The sequence below is a fragment of the Bombus impatiens genome, unplaced genomic scaffold, assembly GCF_000188095.3.
Source record: "Bombus impatiens unplaced genomic scaffold, BIMP_2.2 scf_0418, whole genome shotgun sequence".
NCBI lineage: Eukaryota > Metazoa > Arthropoda > Insecta > Hymenoptera > Apidae > Bombus > Bombus impatiens.
Window position 1 is genome coordinate 2490282 of NT_176837.1, and position 21515 is coordinate 2511796.

The following is a 21515-nucleotide window of genomic DNA, read 5'->3' on the forward strand; positions in this document are numbered from 1 at the left end:
ACGAAAAATACACACGCGTTTCGTTATTTATTGTAGTATACTCGTAGTTCTATGCCTTTTATGTCACTGTGACGACTACGTAATTCAGATGTACACGTAATCGTATGAGACAGAAATTCATTCTCCGTAACATGCGTACATTCTCGATGTACTTTATTCATAGAAATATTATTATTATCTTAGTAACGATATTATTGGTTGGTTTTCATTTGCTTTCGTAACTAAGTTTCTTAAAAAAATGTTTTATCGTGAGACTTTAGAAGTTTTAAAATAAATTTGTATATTTTTAATAAGTCTCGAGCAGATACCTATATCAACTAAATTCTGTGTAATGTAATATCGTCGTAGCGTTACAAAATTCCAGGAATAGGTTGGCCATATTCTTATTTAGGCATACATCGGAAAACAATGTTCCGCTGAAGTTTCTTAATTAATGTCGATCTCTGAAATTCTCCGATAATAAATTAAATATCGATCCCATGCAACTGAACAGCGTTCCCACATATCATGCAACAAGTATAAAATTTATACGTAACCGCATACAAGCAACGTAACGCTTTTGTATATGTACAGTATCTGCATTCCCATTCATTTTACATATAACGTTAACGATTTAATCGAGAAACAACCTCTACAGATGATTGCGATGCTTGTTCCCTGATAATTAATCAAATTCCATGTTAGAGGGTTACGTTAGATACGTATCCCGACATCGTATGAAGTGGAAGCGATAATTCTACTTTGATTTAAATTTGCCAAGAATCTTTCGTAATAGACAACGGGAAACTTCGCTTGACTTTTATTTTTCATTTTATTTTTAAACACGAATGAAAGTAACATCGTTAAGCGGAGGTCAATGTGTTCATAACATACGTATTTTTTAAACAAAAATAGCTTGATATTTCTGGCCGATGTTTCTTTGCGATGTTTCATACCTCATACAATCTGATGATTCAATTTTAGCGTTAACATTTCGAAATCGTTTCCTAATTTCCACGCAATATTTCGACGCAGTAATGACACTTTACGAACGTGTAACGGTAAACGAATCCTTATATATGCACGCAGGATCAGGTGACAAGATGATTTCTTTACAGAAACCCCCTTCAACCACGTAGGAAGTCCGCGCCACCACTAGCAGATATCGAAAATTGCGCCTTCTTACGATAGATCTTCTTTCAACGACCTCAAATGGTCCCAGTCTTCGTCACGAAAACATTGTGTTGATACTATCACGTGACACTGTCGCTACGCATTTGTTGTTCCTTCGGTTGAAGAATCATCGTAGAGGAAGCAACGTGAAATCACGCTACGACGATTTCTTGTGAACTAACCAACGACGTTTGCCAAATGAAAACTCAAAAACACGTGCGATAAAATCATCAGATTGTCGGTGATACTTCATTAAGTGGTTATTCACGGAAAATAGTGAGATCCTCGTAACACAAAATAGTACATGTTACTATTGGAAAAAAGATGCCGGTTAAAAGACACAACCATCGGATGATTAGTAGAAACGTGAACGTAAACAGGCATCGTGTTTCAACGAAAACAGAGTTAACGGGCTAATGCCGTCCTGCACCTGCAATGATTCGCGAGGACGAAGAAGAGGAGGGACCCAGGTGGAAATATGTAAGAGGCGAGGCGGACATCGTCTCGTCGGCACGGCTAAAGTGCCACGAGGAAGAAGAGGTTGGCCTTATACAAGGTTTATAGTTTGCGTAGGATAGACGATGAGCGTCGAGGTTGACACGCTGGAACTCGAGGTCTTCGAGGTGAGTCCTCCAATCCTCTCGAGGACACGACGAACGGAAGTCGCGCGGTGGCTTCGACAAAAACGCAAAGACTTGCCTGAAGTCACGTCTAATTACGTAGCCGATAGTGCGAGGTCGCTAGTAGAGTATATTTTAGTTCTTGGTAATGCAATGACACGATTACTGTCCTACAATAATTTACAAAAATATACGACTATCGTATGTCATATCTTTTTCACTAAAATTCAAATATGTATTTGTTTGTATCAATTGAATATCAAGAATAGATCATTCGAGTATTACGAGGTAAATTAATTTTCTATGAACATGATAATGTGCTTTCCAGTTGTATCATGAACTTTGTTTCGTTTTCATTACCGCGTATATAATTTTTGAAAATTAGATACATGTCGTTATCAAGCGATGAACGAGTGGAAATTTCATTTTTGAGAAGTACTTGAGGCTTTAGCTTACTTGGTCGTTAAAAACTTGTATGTTTTTGTATATCTTCATTGGATTTCCGTTCGGTGGCTGTCGTGTGCCGTTTAACGATCAGTGCACTTCTTACGTGGTTCCCTGAGTATACTAGAATACTCTTTAAATTAGAAAAATGATTTTCGTGCCTTTCTAGAAAGAAATATGCTTTTTATATCTCGTAACGCCATCTTTTAATCTGCATAAAATTGTCCGTTTCATCTAGTTCTCTGAAATCTTGTTGTGTACTATAAGTTTGATTGGAGCTTGAAATGTAAGCTCTGCATAGTGTCTCTATGTTATTTCGTATGCACTAGTGTTTACGTATCTCGATATGAAAGTCCCATAAATTTCCGTCGTCTTACCGATGTTTGTGTACTTAACGCATAACGCGACGGCATATTCACCTCGTTTACCATTCTCAGATGAAACGTACAGAGAAAAGAAGACAACGTAGCTTGTAAGTTTAAGCAAACTTTGCAATGACAAATGAAAAAAGGAAATACACGATGGCGCCGCGTTTCTTAAAAATTACTCTGCGTCTAGTGAGTTTATGATCCTACTGACTGCATTAAAGAGATTTGATTAACATACATATATTGAAAACATTTTACAATTAGAATGTATGCTACAAACTCTGAAAATATTAATATGATATTAGTTATTAATAATCAAAACCAGAACATCTGTCATAGGTAAAACTAGAAGATAGATGTACGTGCGAATAAGCCAATTGCCTTGGGGTTATATCATATATTAACCTGCAATCGCTATATGAACTGTTTCAATTAAGTGCCATGCCGTAAATAGATATATATCTAGAGTCTGGTTTTTCTTTAGTTCATACATATATAGGGTGATCCCTCTCGGAATCGGGTCGCTTCGTTATTCCCCTTGCTATTAGTTGTAAAAGTTATAAAAATTTATAATTTGTAATAAGTTATAAAAGTTTTAGTGTGAAAACATTAAATGGTTCTTATTAAATGATTATTTATGGAAATATTACAGAAATTGCATTATAGAAATTTTATCGTAATTTTGAAACCAAATTAATACCGCACTTTTATATGCGGTAGTAATTTTCTTTTAAATAGTTTCGCTGAATATGTTATGCGAATATTTTAGTATCAAGCAAATTATGTTTTAAAGAAATGAATTGTAACAGATATTGAAATAATATTTTGTGATATGAGCACAAGAAATAATTGGAGGTTATATTTGTAGCAAATTACACAACTTACATTTGCAGTAATTGAACAATTTATTTTCTAGTCTCTAAACACAAACGAGAAAATAATTACCGATACGATAGTCAAATTTGTTTCACGCGGTCATAATAAGTTAAATAAATACATATATGCCATCATGACCATGCGCGCTAACCAAGCAATGATCAACGTTCAAGGTAATCGTTGAAATCCGATTAACGAAAGTACAAATTGTTGCATCAGTGGAATCCTTACGTGAATTCATTCTTTAAATTATCCTTAAAATTTAAGAATAGGTAAAATAAAAAATGGAATTACATTATCAAATCAAATCAATTATAAACCAATTATAAAATCATTATATCGTGAAAATAAAAGATAATAGAAAATAGTAATTTAGATAAAATGTAATTTTTTCTACATATATATATATATGTTATATGAAGTATGAAAAGAAGTAGAGAGTACGGTGAGCATTAGGTCAATCGGTAAGATGCCAGTTTCAGTAAAGCGGAGGTCCCCGGTTCGAATCCTCCTTCAATGGAAAAATGTTGAAATAAATTCTTCGTACGGTTTTTCCGCTATTTCTTACCGATTTTCCACGCAAGTCTAATCTTGTTGTACGTAATATGAATGTTACGTGTAGCATTTAACCAACTTGCAAGAATAAAGAAGTGGTGAGGTATTTATGAGCCAGTTTGTGGAGAATTTCTTCAGAATGGTCAAGCAAACTTCACACAATCTATTTTTTTTATCAATATCATAGATTGGTGATATAAATCGATCAAGATATTTGTCATAATTCTTAATCGACGTTAAATTTGTTGGGAAAATTATAATGGCTTTTATAAGAAATTAACATTCGTTTCTATATCTCATCAAGGATTTTATACTCGATTTATGTACATGCATCTATATCAATGAAAATAACAAAAAATAATGATATGGAGTTTTGTACCGTTGAAAACAATTAAAGAATAATTCATTTACGTAACATTTACATAATTCCATCATTTATATGATTTTACAAATTAAAGTGAAAATATTATTATTCCAATAGATGTACATATTTGCTGAGTTAAACAGACGTGACTAGCAATTTTTTTGATATGCAATTTAGAACGATATAAATTCCATATAACTATACACTTTAATAATAAAGAAAATGGTAACATCTTCAAACGAGAACTGTTCTCTGAATTTATGAGAGACTTGGTAAACGATCCCGGTTGATCTTTAATCTTATCATTAATTATCATCAAAGTAATAAGTCTTAATTACATACAGACGGACTTGAATCTGAATTAATATTATCATAAATTTTCTTCGAGTCCTTAAAAAGTTTCTGCTCGCGGTATTTATAGTATTCAGTACAAATTACAATATTTACAGCGCAAAACGTAAAATCTAAGGGAAAAAAATGAATGAAAGAATGGAGCAAATTCTTGGAAATCCCTTTCATAATTATGATGTCAGAGAACAAAACTCAATCATATAAATTGACTGGAAACAAAGAATTAGGCCTTAATGGTGTTAACCAAGCTGTGATTCTTGAGCTTTTGTATTTCCATCTTGCTTCCAATCTTACTTTCGCAATAATAATTTTAGCAAAGACAAAAGGTTTATAGTGTTTTAAGAAGATATTCAACATAAAATTGTGGCCGCAAATCGTGTATTCCAACAATAAGTTTTTCATATTTTCTTCACGCTTGTAATATCGTACAACGTTAAAAAAATGTTCAGTCGACTTGTAAATAACCGAAGCAACATAGTTAAGGAAATTAAGAAACATGAGGGATATATGAAATACTTTATCCTAATGGAGTGTAATAATCCTCGATAAATGGCGTTAAGCACGGTAACTCGAACGGATCTGCGTAACACAATAAAGATCCGTTATAGCCACTCAACTTTACGGTCATCTGCATATCGCGGCTTTATTGCAGACGCCGGAAAAGTCTGTCGACTTGTATCATACGCTGTCCATGACACATTTTCGCACGCGACCAAGTCATTCTACTATCCTGCACTTTTAACAGTTTTCAAATGCGACGCTTTCTGGAGCATCGACGACGATATTTAATCATTTTTCTATACCCTTTCCCACCAATAACGTACTTATAAGCACATATAATAGAGACCGGTCAGAGGCGTCTACCACGGAAAATGGAAACCAATCGATAACTTCTTACATGTAGAATCCATATGCTCTTTGCAGATTATTTTTGCTTGATAAAGCGTTCATCATTCTGTGATCGATTGTACGATAACAGAATCGCATTAGAAAATCCATTTCTCAAGAGAATGTCAATGTTTTGGCAGAATTTTGTAGATTTAAGTAAGAGTATTATTTTGCACTACTTAATTGCAGAATAATATGTAAAATAAAAACTTTGAACTTCTTCGCTCTTAAATTATTCAACAGGCAAAAAAATTTTTTCTTCTCTTTTTTTCAACTTTTGTACTTATCGCACGAAAAATACAAGCGATTTCTACAAACACTGTTACATTTAGAAACGTATCATTGAAAGCGTAATTGCAAGGGATTTGCCATCGCGATCACTCGATGATTAAATAGTCTAACATGATTATTTCACACTATTCTTCAAAGTTCAGCAAAAGTTTTAATTTCTTTCAATTAATCAACTACTTCAATCTTCGATCTCTTACATGCATGTCTTTTCAATCATACATATGTATAAGATACTTTTGTATCTCATCTTCCCAAGGAATGACTATAGAATTTAATGCGCGTTTAGTTCGCTTGTTGTTGGAGTATTCGCGATGCAACAATGCGAATGTAAGTCGATCTTTTAGCTTGTCCCGAGCCGAAAAAACAAATTTAAAGAGACGCGTTTAGGGAACTCTCTTTCCACTCAGTATTCTGGCTCTTTTCTCCTTTCGACGAAATAGATCTTCCCGGTAACCTGTGCATCGTTAGCTTGTTTTCCTTTCTCCTTGGGGCTGTGCAAACAGCGAGGGAAAATAGAAATCACGACCATTAATGATTCACCGTGAATGCCGTTCGATTACTCTTGTTTAAATCTATTTAAATCCCTATCGTGCGTATTCTCTTTCGTAGCAATTCCCAACTCTTTCGGATCGGAGAATAAAACTTTTCGAACAAGCTATAGTGGTACGTGGGGAATTGCGATTCTTCTAATCTCTCCAAGATATAAACTGGTTTAAGACCGAACGATGAATATTCACGATCTATAATTATACCTTCTGCGTTCTTGCACAACCGTTTTCCCGTTTTACTGATCGAATATGACAACTCAGTTTCCAAATGAATTAAAATGGACGGGTATTTTAATGAGTATTTTCTTTCCATATAATATTTCTTCTTTTTATAGCAGAAAAATTTTGTTTAGAGAAAGCTTACTTATCTAGAAAAGTAGAGTTGAAACGAGATATTTAACAACGGTGAAAAAATTATAGATCAGAGATTAAATCTTTCAAGTAGTCTAATAGCGTTATTTTTCTTTCCTTAAAGCTAAGGATTTTTTTATGAACTATAAATGCTTAAGCTAAGGCCAGCTTTTCGCCGTTTTTAGAATAGTTTATTTGTTAACATCCGATCTGAAGTAGCAATAGGAGCATAAAATATACTTCTTAAAATAAGATAAATTAAACAGATCCATTCATAGCAAACATACCTAGTCTACTTCGTATCAAACTTACATTCAAATGTTCGAACACGATCACATTACCTGTATATATAACCATTAAGAGGGTGAAAGATTTTACTAAATTTAGGTTTCTGAATCAAACATGTTCGCACGTTATCTGAATATATAACCGTTAAGGATGATCAAAGAATGTACACTAAACTTACATGTAAATTTTTAAATTAGATAGAACCGTAAAAAAAAGGGAGAACAAAATTAAAAAAAAAAATGAAAAAAATTGAAAATAAAGAAAGAAGTGGGAAAATCTGAAATGAGCACACAGGGAGCCACGAGGAAGGTACGTTGGTCGTGTTAAACGGCGTGTCCTCGACCAATCGTTACCCGTTTCCATCGCGAAGCCTGTAACGCAATGTTGTCGTGTGATAACCAAGGTGAAGGACTGCGACGAGGCGGACAAAGTCTCGGTAGCGTGCACTGCGACAAAATCGGACGCGGAAGATAGCCGGAAAGGATCGACGACTGCCGCGTCAATGTGCAACGATGACGAGAATTCTGGTACCCGACGAAAAAAGAAGAAACGTCGAAAAACAAGGAAAAAACTGCAGCTGCAACAATTGCAGCTGGAATCTACCGACAGCCAAGTGCATTCGGTGGTGAATCTGCCGTCGTCTTCCGACGAAGTCGAGGCGGTTGGCGAATGTTCGAAAAGAGACTCATCCAGCAGCTTAGGTGGCACGAGCAGGCATAACACCCTAAGGGAATCTTTGCTCACCGTGCTAGGCAAGCTGGTGATCTGGAAAGGCACTAGGTACCGTTCGTCTACCGCTGCGTCTTCTTCACCCTCCGCACCGCCAAATTCACCGCCCGCGACCGAGTGCATAGGACGTAGCACTTCCTTTTTTTCCAGCGGTGAGTTAATTACTCACGAATTTTCATTATGTAACTTTGCCAACAGTTTTCCTTAATACGAGCGTGTCCGGGCTATGATTGATTGAATCAGCGTTTTCGAAGTTTTATTCAAGAATGAAATGGCCTTGTTACTTGATTATGAATTAAGATTGTTTTAAGGTTGAGATGAGAAACGAAGGAAACGGTATTAGATTCGCTGTTCCCTTTCTGAGCTTCCTTTCTCCTATAGCTGAGACTTGTGAAGGGAAAGAGCTGCGTAAGAGGCGCCACCTGTGAACAGCATTCCACTAAATTCCGCGATAAAGATTGTTTATACGAGCTGGTCTCCCGAGAACCAAGAAATGTCTTTGAATTCTTTTGACGATCCAATTTCGAACTTGAATTTTTGATAGTTTTGCTATCGATCGGTGTGTTATGCTTCTTTCATTCCAATGTGTCTTTTTGGAAAATAATTTCGAAGTATTTTATGACACTTCTTATCGAGAAGTTCGGAAAATGTATAGATGAAAAGATGAGAATTATTACCTCAAGTATGTGCAAAATTACGAAAATTTTGAAAAAAAAAGAAAGCTTTCGAATGAAGGAATCTTTACGATCTTGATGATGTAATAGCTCCTTTCAAATTCTGCTTCTCTTTTTTTTAAATCATTTTTATTATTGAAGGTTTACATAACAATATTTATTGCCTCATCCCAAATATCATGGAACTCAACCATGCAAATTGAAAAAATAAATGCGAAATGTAGAACGGCTTTCTGCTATACGAAATTCTGTTTTCGAGCAAATCGATGCTGAAGATTCATTCAAGTACGCGTGCACTTAAGCGTGACCTCACCGATACCTCGGTCTAATGGACATCGCTCTGCACTACTTATATCGCCGTTCGTGTTTACGATATTAAACAATAATAAAATTAAACAATAAGATAAAATTGCTCTTCTTCGACACTCTTCTTCTGTTTATTAATATCAAAATTATCGAAAATAACTTCTTTCTTTTCTCGACATAATCACGTTCCATGTATTACGCTTTTATAATGATACCCGATAAATTTGCAATACTTGCAATTTGTATACTGAATTGCAATTTTTTCTTGAGAAATAAAATTTCGTATGAAAAATTAGCACTCTATACTTTCTCCGCAATCTTTTTATGTAGCATTTTCTAGCTGCAATATACTAGCTTATTCTTATTAGGAATATTCAAAATACAAGTAGCGGAGGACTAAGATCTTTACTTTTTTGTGGATAAAATGCCCGTATTGCGTAATTGGTAGAACGAGGTTATTATTGTGACTGCAGCAAAACGTCGAGTAGAATAATAAATACATTCCGCGTATATCTTAATCGTTAATAGAGGAATGTAAGAAAGTTGCAAACGTACAATTTCTGCATTATTACATTTCCTTTTTTACATTTCACTCAACTCATATTATTGAGTTTTTGCCAATATTATAATTAAATTACCATAGAAAATCTGAATTATAAAAATTGTTTAAATGTTAACAGTACTATCGAATATTTATTATTCTATTATTGGAACAAGGTCATTTCAACCTCCATAAAAGACAGAACAGGACATATATATATATAATGATTTAGATATAGTATTTATGATGACGAAACTATTTTCTAAAAATGACACAATACGATTTGCCTCCAAAAGTTCTTTATAGCTTTATTTTAAATATACAAGATTCTCTATATATAATTTGAAATAGAAATTAGTATTTTACATGAAACATCTGATAACACTTAAAAAAGATTAACGTTTAATTAGATATAATATTGTATATTTGGCGTTCAATATTTCCTGCTAAGAGTTTGCAGTAAAATTAATAATCAGACCGCGTGGATAACGAAACGAAAAAACGGCATTTATACATTTTAGCGCACATTTGGATAGAACTGTTACAATAATGTACGAATGTCAGGGAAAAACTATAGCGCATTACTCAACTTGGTGATTCCTACGTAATCTTGTAATTCATTCTGTTTCCAAAATGCAATCCGCAATACCTGGTGCTCTTGGCCACCTCTCGTATATGTATTATGCGACGAATGAGTTCACTTTAATCGATTCAACGGTGTGTATATTTAATTTTAATTTCGGGTGTATATCCAATTCCTATTTTTTTACACTTATTTTAAACACTTATTTTTTTTTTTTTTTTTAATAACTATACACCATAGTTAAAATTGAGATCATTATCGTAATGCAAAAGGAAACTTCACAGACCGTTCACATACCGTTTAAAATGAGAATCATTGATTTTCTTTGTGCGAACAACTACGTATAATTTGATGATCTTATAATTATCGCAATCCAATATCATGTCTGTTTCTTTTTCTTTTTCAGAAACGGAGAGGAGAATTCGCGCCAATAATCGCGAGTTCAACTCACAGTTTAATTATGCGGTAAGATCGAAATACGGTCCCGTAATTCCTTTTTTCCATGCAATAATCGAAGCTCGAGAAAACAGTACCGATAATGACGAGACTCGTCTCATTTTTGTTTTTCTTTTTCGTCTTTCTTGCAGAACAACTACATCAAGACGTCCAAGTATTCGGTTCTGACGTTCCTACCGTTAAATTTGTTCGAGCAATTTCAGCGGCTCGCTAACTTTTACTTCCTATGCCTGCTGGTGCTTCAGATGATCCCCGCTATCTCCTCCTTGACCCCCATCACCACAGCCATACCCCTTATAGGGGTGCTCATGCTCACTGCCGTCAAAGATGCCTACGACGATTTTGTAAGTCGATCAAAACTGCGAAATTATTTTTCTAGGTAACCAATAAAAAAAGTATATTTCTGATACTGCTGCTCCCCTTGAGTCTATATAATCCAAAATTGATGTTATATTTTAATAGATAATCTTTGTGTATTCCATGTTTTTTTTTCTACATAAGATACCTCAAGAGATACAAACGTGAAGAAACAGCGAGAAGAACAGTAGAGTTAAGATCATACAGTGGCTAGAAAAAATATTTACACTCTATCGTATTTGCTATAGCAGCAGTTAGCTATTAATTAATTAGATTTAAGTATATTCAATTTTGTATCATTTAGCGGTATCTTCGTACGATTACAAAAATTTGATACTATGAAAACGAAGTGTATGGAACCTAATGAGAAAACGTAATTAAACGCATTTCGTTTCTTTAGCAACGGCACAGCAGTGACTCGCAAGTGAACAATCGAAAATCTCAAACGTTGCGAGGTACTAGTCTTCGTGAAGAGAAATGGTCGCAAGTGCAAGTAGGCGATGTAATTAGAATGGAAAACGATCAATTTGTCGCAGCCGACGTGCTTCTTTTATCTACTAGTGAGCCAAATGGTCTTTGTTATATCGAAACCGCAGAATTAGATGGGTTAGTATCTTTTTATTGAAATCGTGATACAGTATTTTTGCTTAAAGACAGGGAAGAATAAGGAAATGCTAATACATTTGGTCATTTTAGGGAGACGAATTTGAAGTGTCGGCAGTGTTTACCTGAAACTGCCGAAATGATGGATAGTCATGAATTGATTGGTCAATTTGACGGAGAAATCGTTTGCGAAACTCCTAATAATTTGTTGAATAAATTTGATGGTACTCTTACGTGGAAAGGACGAAAGTAAGTAATCGTTCCCGTTATTTCTATTACATTTAACACGATATAAAGACACATATGTTAAAACTGTTTTATGTGTAATACATTACAGATACCCATTGGACAACGACAAAATTATATTACGAGGTTGCGTGCTCCGAAACACGCAATGGTGCTATGGCGTGGTCATCTTTGCAGGCAAGGATACCAAATTAATGCAAAACTCAGGGAAGACCAAATTTAAGAGGACTTCTATAGATAGGCTGCTGAATCTTCTCATCATCGGGATAGTGTTCTTTTTACTTTCTATGTGTTTGTTCTGTATGATCGGCTGTGGTATTTGGGAAAGTCTTGTAGGCCGTTATTTTCAAGTGTATCTACCCTGGGACTCGTTGGTGCCTAGCGAGCCTATGGCAGGTGCCACAGTGATCGCTCTGCTTGTGTTCTTTTCTTATGCTATCGTATTGAACACAGTGGTGCCAATCAGTTTATACGTGAGTGTCGAAGTTATCAGATTCGTTCAGTCGTTTTTGATCAACTGGGATGAAGAGATGTACTATGCACCTACGAACACACACGCTAAAGCAAGGACTACTACATTAAACGAGGAATTGGGACAAATAGAATATATATTTTCCGATAAAACCGGAACATTAACACAGAATATCATGACTTTTAACAAGTGTTCTGTGGCAGGAAAATGTTATGGGGACATTATCGACGATGTTACCGGGGAAGTCGTCGATGTAAGTGAGGTGAGTCTGTTTATCTCTTTATCCATAATCAGACTCGATGCGGATGATGGGGTACGTTATTACTAGCTTGTTGTATAAAGAAATCGGTCGTCTTTTTCACTAGCTTTAATGATTTTGTAAAAATGTAACGTTTTACTTTTAAGTTCAATATTTTTGTTATCGTTGCAATGAGACTCACTGTGATTTATATTTTTCAATACTTCAGTGTTGTTTGAGTTTCTCTGTTATGTACATGTCTTATATCAAGAAATATAGATAATTTATTGATTTGGAATGGCAAGTTTGTTTCTTAAAAAAGATACTTGCTTAATTACAGACTTTTTGTTGTATTTTCAAATCACAAATTATTATATTTAATAAACTTAATCATCTAGCATTGATATATCCACACATCGGTTTCATTCATTTCATATTTGTTATCAAGAAAGAATGCAATTGTTTATGAGGTGAAGATATAATGTATTGACATGGTGTCTGAGATTTCATTAAAATGAAAATTTTTATTTATTTCATTTAATGGTATAACTATGTTAAGTGAGTAAATATCAAATAAAAGTTGTTAGCTCTGTAATTTCTTCTTGGTAACAAAATGCAAACAATAGAATCATTTCACAGTTTGGCCATATTTTGCATAAGTTTTCATGTACATCACTTAGCATGTGTGTGCTGCATGTAGACGAACAAAGCTGCCCGAACACCTACGATGCGATGGAAAAATGGACAAGAATTTGTTCAAGTTTATACACCTATAAGTGGTCCAAACGTACGTCTACTGGAACAGGTGGATAGGATATCCAATATAATTGGAGAGCCAGGCCCAATTGGCAGTTCGATGGTTCCACATAAACTTTCTGTACGCATGACAATAATTAACACATCTCTTCCGCAATCGGAGAAAATTTTATGCATTATTCAGCTTATTTTTTTCTGTTGTTATCCTATCTGTATGCTATGATAACTAGATATGTTGTAAAAGAATTACTAAATGTACAAAATTTAACAAATGTTTTGGCTTTGCAAGTATGTAGCAATTACTAACTGTTGCTTTTCAATTGTTGTCTATATTTTCTAATACATTAGATGCATGCATAGTACCCTACTTTTCTTTACAAGTAAATTCAATTGCTCTTAAACTGTGTAAATGTTGGACATTAATTTTCACAATGCTTTAAAGAAATTATAAAATTATAATATCTCATATGTGTCTGCCGACTTGACTGAATCTATTTATATGGAGGCAAGGTATTTATTTTAATTTCTAACATTTCCGTTTCCACATACTTACTATCTTTTGTGTGTCATACTAACACATTGTAGCACACAAAAAATCGTTTTTAATTGTAATTTAATGTACGTTTACAGACATTCCCAGCATTGGATTTCTCCTTCAACAAGGATTATGAACCGGAATTCAAGTTCTATGATTCTGCATTACTCGATGCTGTAAGAGGGAATAACGAAGATGTTCATAGTTTCTTTCGATTGTTGGCACTTTGTCATACTGTTATGCCGGAAGAAAAAAACGGCAAGCTAGAATATCAAGCACAGTCACCGGATGAGGCTGCCCTTGTATCTGCCGCTAGAAACTTTGGTTTTGTATTCAAAGAGAGATCTCCAAATAGTATAACAATTGAAGTTATGGGAAAACGTGAAATATACGAGCTACTTTGCATTTTGGACTTTAATAATGTTAGGAAAAGAATGTCTGTAATTTTGAGGAAGGACGGACATCTTAGGCTATATTGCAAAGGAGCGGACAATGTTATTTATGAACGATTAAAAAAAGGCAGTGAGGATATCACGTCAAAAACATTGGAACATCTTAATAAATTTGCGGGTGAGGGCTTAAGAACATTGTGCCTTTCGGTCAGAGATCTAGATGAACAATTTTTCAATGATTGGAAGCAACGTCATCAAGAAGCTGCCATGAGTCAAGAAAATAGGGATGATAAATTGGATGCGATTTATGAAGAAATAGAAAAGGATATGACATTATTAGGCGCTACTGCCATTGAAGATAAGTTGCAAGATGGTGTACCTCAAACTATTGCTAATTTAGCTCTGGCTGGTATTAAAATCTGGGTATTAACTGGTGACAAACAAGGTATTGTCTTAAAATCATTATCTTAAAGCTGTACACGCCATAAATAAATATTTACGTTGTTTTATATTTTTATACAGAAACAGCTATCAATATTGGCTATTCCTGCCAGTTGCTGACAGATGATCTTACAGATGTTTTTATAGTAGATTCCACTACTTATGACGGTGTTGAAAATCAGTTATCGCGATACTTGGAAACTATCAAAACAACTTCTGGTCATCAAAATCGGCCAACTCTCTCCGTTGTCACATTCAGGTGGGACAAGGAAAGGTCAGGCACATGAAAGAGACGGAGTACCAATCATTAACCTTTTCCATATCTCAATCTGACTAATTAACGCATTTATTTTAAAAGTTTCTCTTTCATATTGAATGTGGCATCATGTTCTGTGTAATGCTTTCTTCGTCTGGTTATGCCTAAGAATTTATAAATATTTCAGATCTAGATTTTCTGTCTTCAATATTAAGTTCAAATAATAAGATTCGATATAAAAAATCATTGATCACGAATTATGCATTCTCAATAATATTATTATTAATAAGTACCAATTAGTTTAAATATTCTTTAGCATGCAATATGATATTCCAAAAGTATTGATAAGTTAAACTGCACCAATACATGTCAATTCAATTTATCATATATGCAACAATATAAATTGTATTATATTTAAATTGATTTAAGTTTCAATTATACAGTTAAATTATATATTTGCATGCAAATTTTAAGATATTCATATATATACAGATGTTAAGGTTCTGTATACTATCAATTACTTTCTTTCTCAAGCTCTCTTTTTATTATAGAAAAATATTGAGAATCTATTTATCTCGTGCTTGTCGATTATTCTATTTATGATGTAGACATTTGATTATAGTAGAGTTAGGTATCAGTTTTTTTCTCAAATACTCCAATTTTTGTTTTGTACTTCTCAATATCCTATAATTATGTATTAACATTAATTAGTCGAAACGAATAATGATAATTATCATGTGCTTGAAACTCACTCCTTCTCTTTCTGTATGCTTAAAATTAATCTTAGTAATAATGATAATAATAACAACAACAACACCGAAAGTATGTTGCTTATGTCACGTTATTATTTCAGTAGTTCATGATACAGTGCACTGTGTGTATTGTTTATGATTAATACGCATCATTTTTATATTCAATGGAACAAATTAAATTTCTTCCTTTTTTTTTTCTTTTTTTTTTCTCAGCAAGTAATTGTATATTATATTTTACCATTGGTTGAGTTTAAAAGTCTGATAACTTCGGGAAAAAATGAAACTTGATTCTAAGAAAGCACTGTTAATGTAAATCATATTTTATTCCAAAGTCATCTTGTTTCATTTAAACTTTATATTTTTTATATATAGCAGCGATACTGAATACAATCCTAGCAGAGATGAACAAGATGAGCATGAGATGGAACAAGCAACAGGATTCGCGGTGGTTATTAATGGGCATTCCTTAGTTCATGCATTACATCCACAACTTGAGCAACTTTTCCTCGATGTATCAAGCCAATGTATGTATATTTATTTAGAAAAATTCTCGTATATTTATTACAAAAAATTATTTATATTTATATTATATATAATTATAACATTGTACATTCTAAATTCTTAGGTAAAGCTGTGATATGTTGTCGCGTAACTCCTTTACAAAAAGCAATGGTAGTCGAATTAATAAAGAAAAATAAAAATGCTGTGACTCTGGCAATTGGTGATGGAGCAAACGATGTTTCAATGATAAAAACAGCTCATATAGGTGTTGGCATCAGTGGGCAAGAGGGATTACAAGCTGTATTAGCATCCGACTATTCCATAGGACAGTTTAGATTTTTGGAAAGATTACTTCTCGTTCATGGGAGATGGTCATACTATAGAATGAGCAAATTTCTTAGATATTTTTTTTATAAGAATTTTGCGTTTACCTTATGTCACATCTGGTTTGCCTTTTTCTGTGGATTTAGTGCACAGGTATAAATTTATTTTATTCATAATCTCATCTATATCCGTTATGTATTTTATAGTTCTAAAATGATGAGACTAAGGCGAATGTGATTCGCAGAATTCCTTTGTTGAGCAACTAGTTCCAAAGTCGAGTATTGGGGAATTGAACAAATTTTTAATTTATTCTGATTTTCAAACATTTATAAAATGGAAATTTGGTTGAAGGATAACTTTTTGATACATTCTTACAAATATTTATTTGTTTGCAGACTGTATTTGATCCTATGTATATTTCTGTCTACAACCTCTTTTATACGTCATTACCTGTAATGGCAGTCGGTATATTTGATCAAGATGTTAATGATAAAAATAGTTTAATGTACCCAAAACTTTATGCACCCGGATTACAAAATTTACTTTTTAATAAAAAAGAATTTTGCTGGAGTGCTATACATGGATTTTTTGCTAGCTGTGTATTATTTTTAGTTCCATATGGTAAGTATAAATAATGTATGCACCCTTTTGCTATGTTTTGAAATTAAAACATTTCAATTAAGATTATGATTGAATGTATCTTTAGGAACGTATAAGGATGGAGTATCACCAAAGGGCTATGTACTTTCTGATCATATGTTACTAGGAAGTGTTGTAGCTACTATATTAGTCATAGTCGTGACTGTCCAAATAGCCCTTGATACATCATATTGGACAATTGTTAATCATATTATGGTTTGGGGCTCGCTCATTTGGTATTTTATTTTAGATTATTTCTATAACTTTGTCATAGGTGGTAGTTATGTTGGCAGTCTTACAATGGTATGTTATTTGTATTAAATATTTGTTGTATTAAATATTTTAATAATAATAATATATTAATACTTGGGTACATGATTTTAGGCAATGTCGGAAGCGACATTTTGGTTCACGGCAGTCATTTCGTGTATCATATTAGTAATACCTGTACTGTCATGGAGATTCTTCTTCATAGATGTAAGACCAACATTGTCTGACAGAGTTAGACTTAAGCAGAGATTGGCACAACTTCGCTCTCGTCAAAGTCAAGATATACTTCGTACACCATCTACAAGACGAACACGACGATCTCTTCGTTCAGGATACGCTTTCGCGCATCAAGAAGGTTTTGGCAAACTCATTACATCTGGCAAAATTATGCGAAAATTACCGAATGGTGCAGATTTTAAGTTCGCCATGCCGTTTACGAACAATACCAACAAACAAGTCAGTGTTGCCACTACGTCACCAAAGGACAATGCATCCAAAAATTCGCACACATTGGATACCATTAATCTATAATTTCGACATTATATTGTAAGTCTTTTTACCATCTATTAAATTTCGGATGAATGATTTGTGAAGCCGTAGCAACATTAATATACACAAAAATTAACATTCTTTTGCAAATTAATTTTTTATTTCAACACCAATCGAATTTTTTAAATACTATATTACATCATGATGTTTCATTATATTTGCATTATGTTCTTGTTACATGTAAGACACAAAAATTATATGTACTTGTATGGATTGCAATAACTAAAAAATATCTGCTAACTTATTAGATTCAACCTTTCTGTATCAATGCTTCAAAAATTTAAGTAATCGAATTTCATATGACAATAAAGCATTAATTGTTTGCATAAGAAAGTTTACATACTAGTATCTACTAAAAAATACTATTTCTTTTTTCACCAGAAACTATTGTTAGTTAAAGATTATTTTAATATAATGCATTTTTTATATGATCAATAATTATTCTAGACTCTTAAGAAAAATTTTATACTGCAAATAGATTAATTATATTTTTAAATATATATTTGTTAATTTTACTACTTATATATTTTTTTATATATGTATATAGTTCCTCAACAGCAAAACTTTAGAATGATTTTTCTCAAATCAAAATGAAATTAAGTAGCAACTAGTTTATAAATCTGATCATTTTTGTACGTGTAAAAATTATATTTTAAATAAGTTACTTCAATCTGATACACGAGGTTTATGTTATAAAGAGTCTAGAATAAAAAGGATCTCAAATTCAAAGAATTCTTCGAGCCATTGACAATGACTTCTGGAAAATTCTCAAATAGTACACATAAAGAGAAATGCACAGGCTGATTTATGATTATACATTTTTTGCTTATTATGTGAAAAAAGAAAAAGGAGTCAAATTTCTTGAAAGCCATTGTATGATAGGAACTGCTATTATCTACTTGCTGTATATATTAATTGTTTAGCCATTCATTGAAATTAACCAATTTACTATTATTTGCTAATTTGTTACTGTGAATAGAAATGTTGATTTAACAAAGTCATGATAATGACAAATCAACATCATCCAGCACGTTTATATTTGAAATATTTTTAAAGATATACTTCAAAATCTAACGTAATCACAAGAATATAGAATTCTTGTAAAAATGGAGATGTTCTTCTAAACATAAACAAAATATTTTTTATTTAAAAATTAACATCAAAATACAACGCAATAATAAGATAAATTATGATTTGTATGATCATGACACTCCCTGTGTACATACGTGTAAAGGTGTCAAAGTCATGTAATATCCCTACTTGTATTATATACTGTCCTAGTATGAACATAAAACATGTTTACACAATACATGTAATATGTTAAGGATTATAGTTATGATAATAATTGCCTTTATAAAATATGAATACACAAGAAACAATTAAAATTACTATATCATAACAGTGACTGTAAATATTTTAAAAAGAGATATATATATTTATATATATATAGTATATATATTATTTATATATATATTATAGATATATATTATATATATTATATATATATATTATATTAAATGTTAAGTATACATTTTTTAAAAGAAAGTAATATATAGGTAGATCAATTTAAAAAAAATATGAAAATAGTAGCTATATTATATTATACTATCGCGGATAATGTTTGCCTTGGACTGACTACTGAATATATATATATGATATAATAAAGTAAAAAACAGTAGTAGCAATGAAATATGTATTTCTACTTTTAATATTAATATGAATTCTAGGGAGATATAGTCTGTATTGGGAAAGTGTGTTCCACAAAGAATTTTTTTATTTAAACAGATAAATAGGAATTTATTGCTTTCAAACATTGTGCCTAATCAAGAAGCTACACAGAGTGTTTCACATTGCAATGGTATTTTGTTCATTTACGTTTATGTAAGACGGCGTATGTTATATGTGTAACTAGATTCTTCTCTTTATGAATTATATGTTATTATTTAATTACTGTCTTTGTATAAATTCCACTTGTATTGTATTACGTACCGATCCAAAGTTATTAATTGAGGGAAAGAAAACGTTTAATTCAAGAGACTGTTGCGTTTCTATCTTCTGCTTTTAGAAGTAAACATAACATATATATGTAACGCAGGAATGTCATAAAACGGGAAAGTAAAAAGTTTCAATGAATTGATATATCTTAATGTCAAGAACTCAATACGTAACTTTAAATGTATCAAGTATTCTTCACTATAACGATATTTCCGTTTACTTTGAAATTGAAAGTTATGTGTTTTTAAAGCGACAAGTATCAATCATGATGTGAGGTATTGATTACGTTTTTTTATAATTAATGTCAGACTTTCAATAATACGAATGGACTGAAAAATAATTTTACAAATATTTATAAAGCAAAATTGTGAAATTATCTTCAATATTGAAAACAAAATGACCTTATTGAATAACGCAGTAAACTGTTTGTGTTAGGGAAATTATAAACATGTTCTTCTTTATACCCAAGGAAAGATCATAGTTACCTAGAAAATGCACCGCCTATATTTCTTGTCTAAACTCATTTATATGTATGTACATTTATTTTGTAATACTTTGTGCTAAGTAGTATTTGGAGATGTGATATTATTATTACGGACAGTTATATCGTAATGTATGTATTACTTATTTTAAAATCCCTAAAAGGGTATAATTTCATTTTCATTTGCAAAGAACATCCTTGTCCTAAAATCTGTGAATACTGCGATTTTTAAATAATATAAAATTACATTGTGATTTAAAAAAATATATTATTTTTATATTAAGAAAATTTTATATGCTATGTTCTACATACGTTTAAATGCTGCTGCTATAAAATGTATACATTACTTTCGTCTACTTTTAATTTAACTTATTGGAAAATTTATTTATATATATATATATATTTATATATATATTTATATATATATTTATATATATATTTTAATATTATTTAAAAATCTTGGTATACATTGACTTAATGTATAAAAGTAAGAAATTAAGGAAAATAAGCATTATAAAGTAGTCATAACATGTTGTTGGTTGCATAAGTTGTTATATATGTTACTTTAAATACTGAATCAAATGTCTAGAAACAAAGTGCAAGAGCAAATTGTCTGCTGCATGTGCTCTATAGACTGCGCATCGATTACTGCTTAAAACTATTTGCTTAGGACATAGTATAATTTAAAGAAGAAAGCAATTGTACTTATATCATGTACAATTGCTTAATCTTCATTACATTTCATGTCCGATAAATAATCTTTTACTACAGTTTTTCAAGTACGTGTTCGTGGGATGCTAACACAAGACAATAATATATTTAACAACAGTAATTAAAGAGATATGAAAATATTACATATAATCAATAATATCTTTATTCCCTTTGGATGTTTATTAGTTTAAATTAATTATATACATATATTATTTCTATTTGTTTAATAGTCGAAGGAATTTTATTATTTCATTTGATGTTTTGATACTATGTCCTATGTACTATTTCTAATATATTCTACTTTTATGTATGAAACAATGCATCCTATATAAAATTTAAGCCCTACTGAAATGAAGAAAGTTATACACGCACGTTACATATGTAGGGCCATGCAGGAGGGCATATGAAAAAAAACTAATGATATCGAATACAATGTTCCTTACAAAATGCACGCAGGATAGAAAATTAGTATGTATGTGTCTATCACATTATTATACGACATTGAAAGCGGTGGTGACTTTAAATGAATTAACTTATCGAACAAAATATTGATCAATCAATTGAAATTAATTTTTCTGCAATCTCTAGAGTTGTTGCGCTCAAACATATATT

At 32.2% G+C, this 21515-nt stretch overlaps 1 protein-coding gene across 11 annotated transcripts in view; it reads left to right on the top strand.

Annotated features, from left to right (window-relative positions):
* Positions 1-19088, top strand: part of LOC100746979 (phospholipid-transporting ATPase ID) — a 70906-nt gene extending 51818 nt beyond the window's left edge. For 4 of the 11 annotated variants that reach the window (XM_033321289.1, XM_033321290.1, XM_033321291.1 and 1 more), the window contains 15 exons: positions 1098-1692; positions 7500-7977; positions 10336-10394; positions 10517-10729; positions 11143-11348; positions 11439-11594; positions 11683-12325; positions 13002-13178; positions 13688-14429; positions 14507-14699; positions 15806-15957; positions 16059-16411; positions 16654-16879; positions 16965-17200; positions 17282-19088. In XM_033321289.1, the coding sequence (XP_033177180.1) occupies positions 1588-1692; positions 7500-7977; positions 10336-10394; positions 10517-10729; positions 11143-11348; positions 11439-11594; positions 11683-12325; positions 13002-13178; positions 13688-14429; positions 14507-14699; positions 15806-15957; positions 16059-16411; positions 16654-16879; positions 16965-17200; positions 17282-17698 (4356 nt within the window). In that variant the 5' untranslated portion in view covers positions 1098-1587 and the 3' untranslated portion in view covers positions 17699-19088. Of the gene's footprint in view, positions 1-1097; positions 1776-7499; positions 7978-9770; positions 10064-10335; positions 10395-10516; positions 10730-11142; positions 11349-11438; positions 11595-11682; positions 12326-13001; positions 13179-13687; positions 14430-14506; positions 14700-15805; positions 15958-16058; positions 16412-16653; positions 16880-16964; positions 17201-17281 lie in introns of those variants that run through there. The other 7 variants (XM_024368310.2, XM_033321293.1, XM_033321294.1 and 4 more) reach the window with 7 other exon arrangements.
* Positions 19089-21515: the final 2427 nt, after the last annotated feature.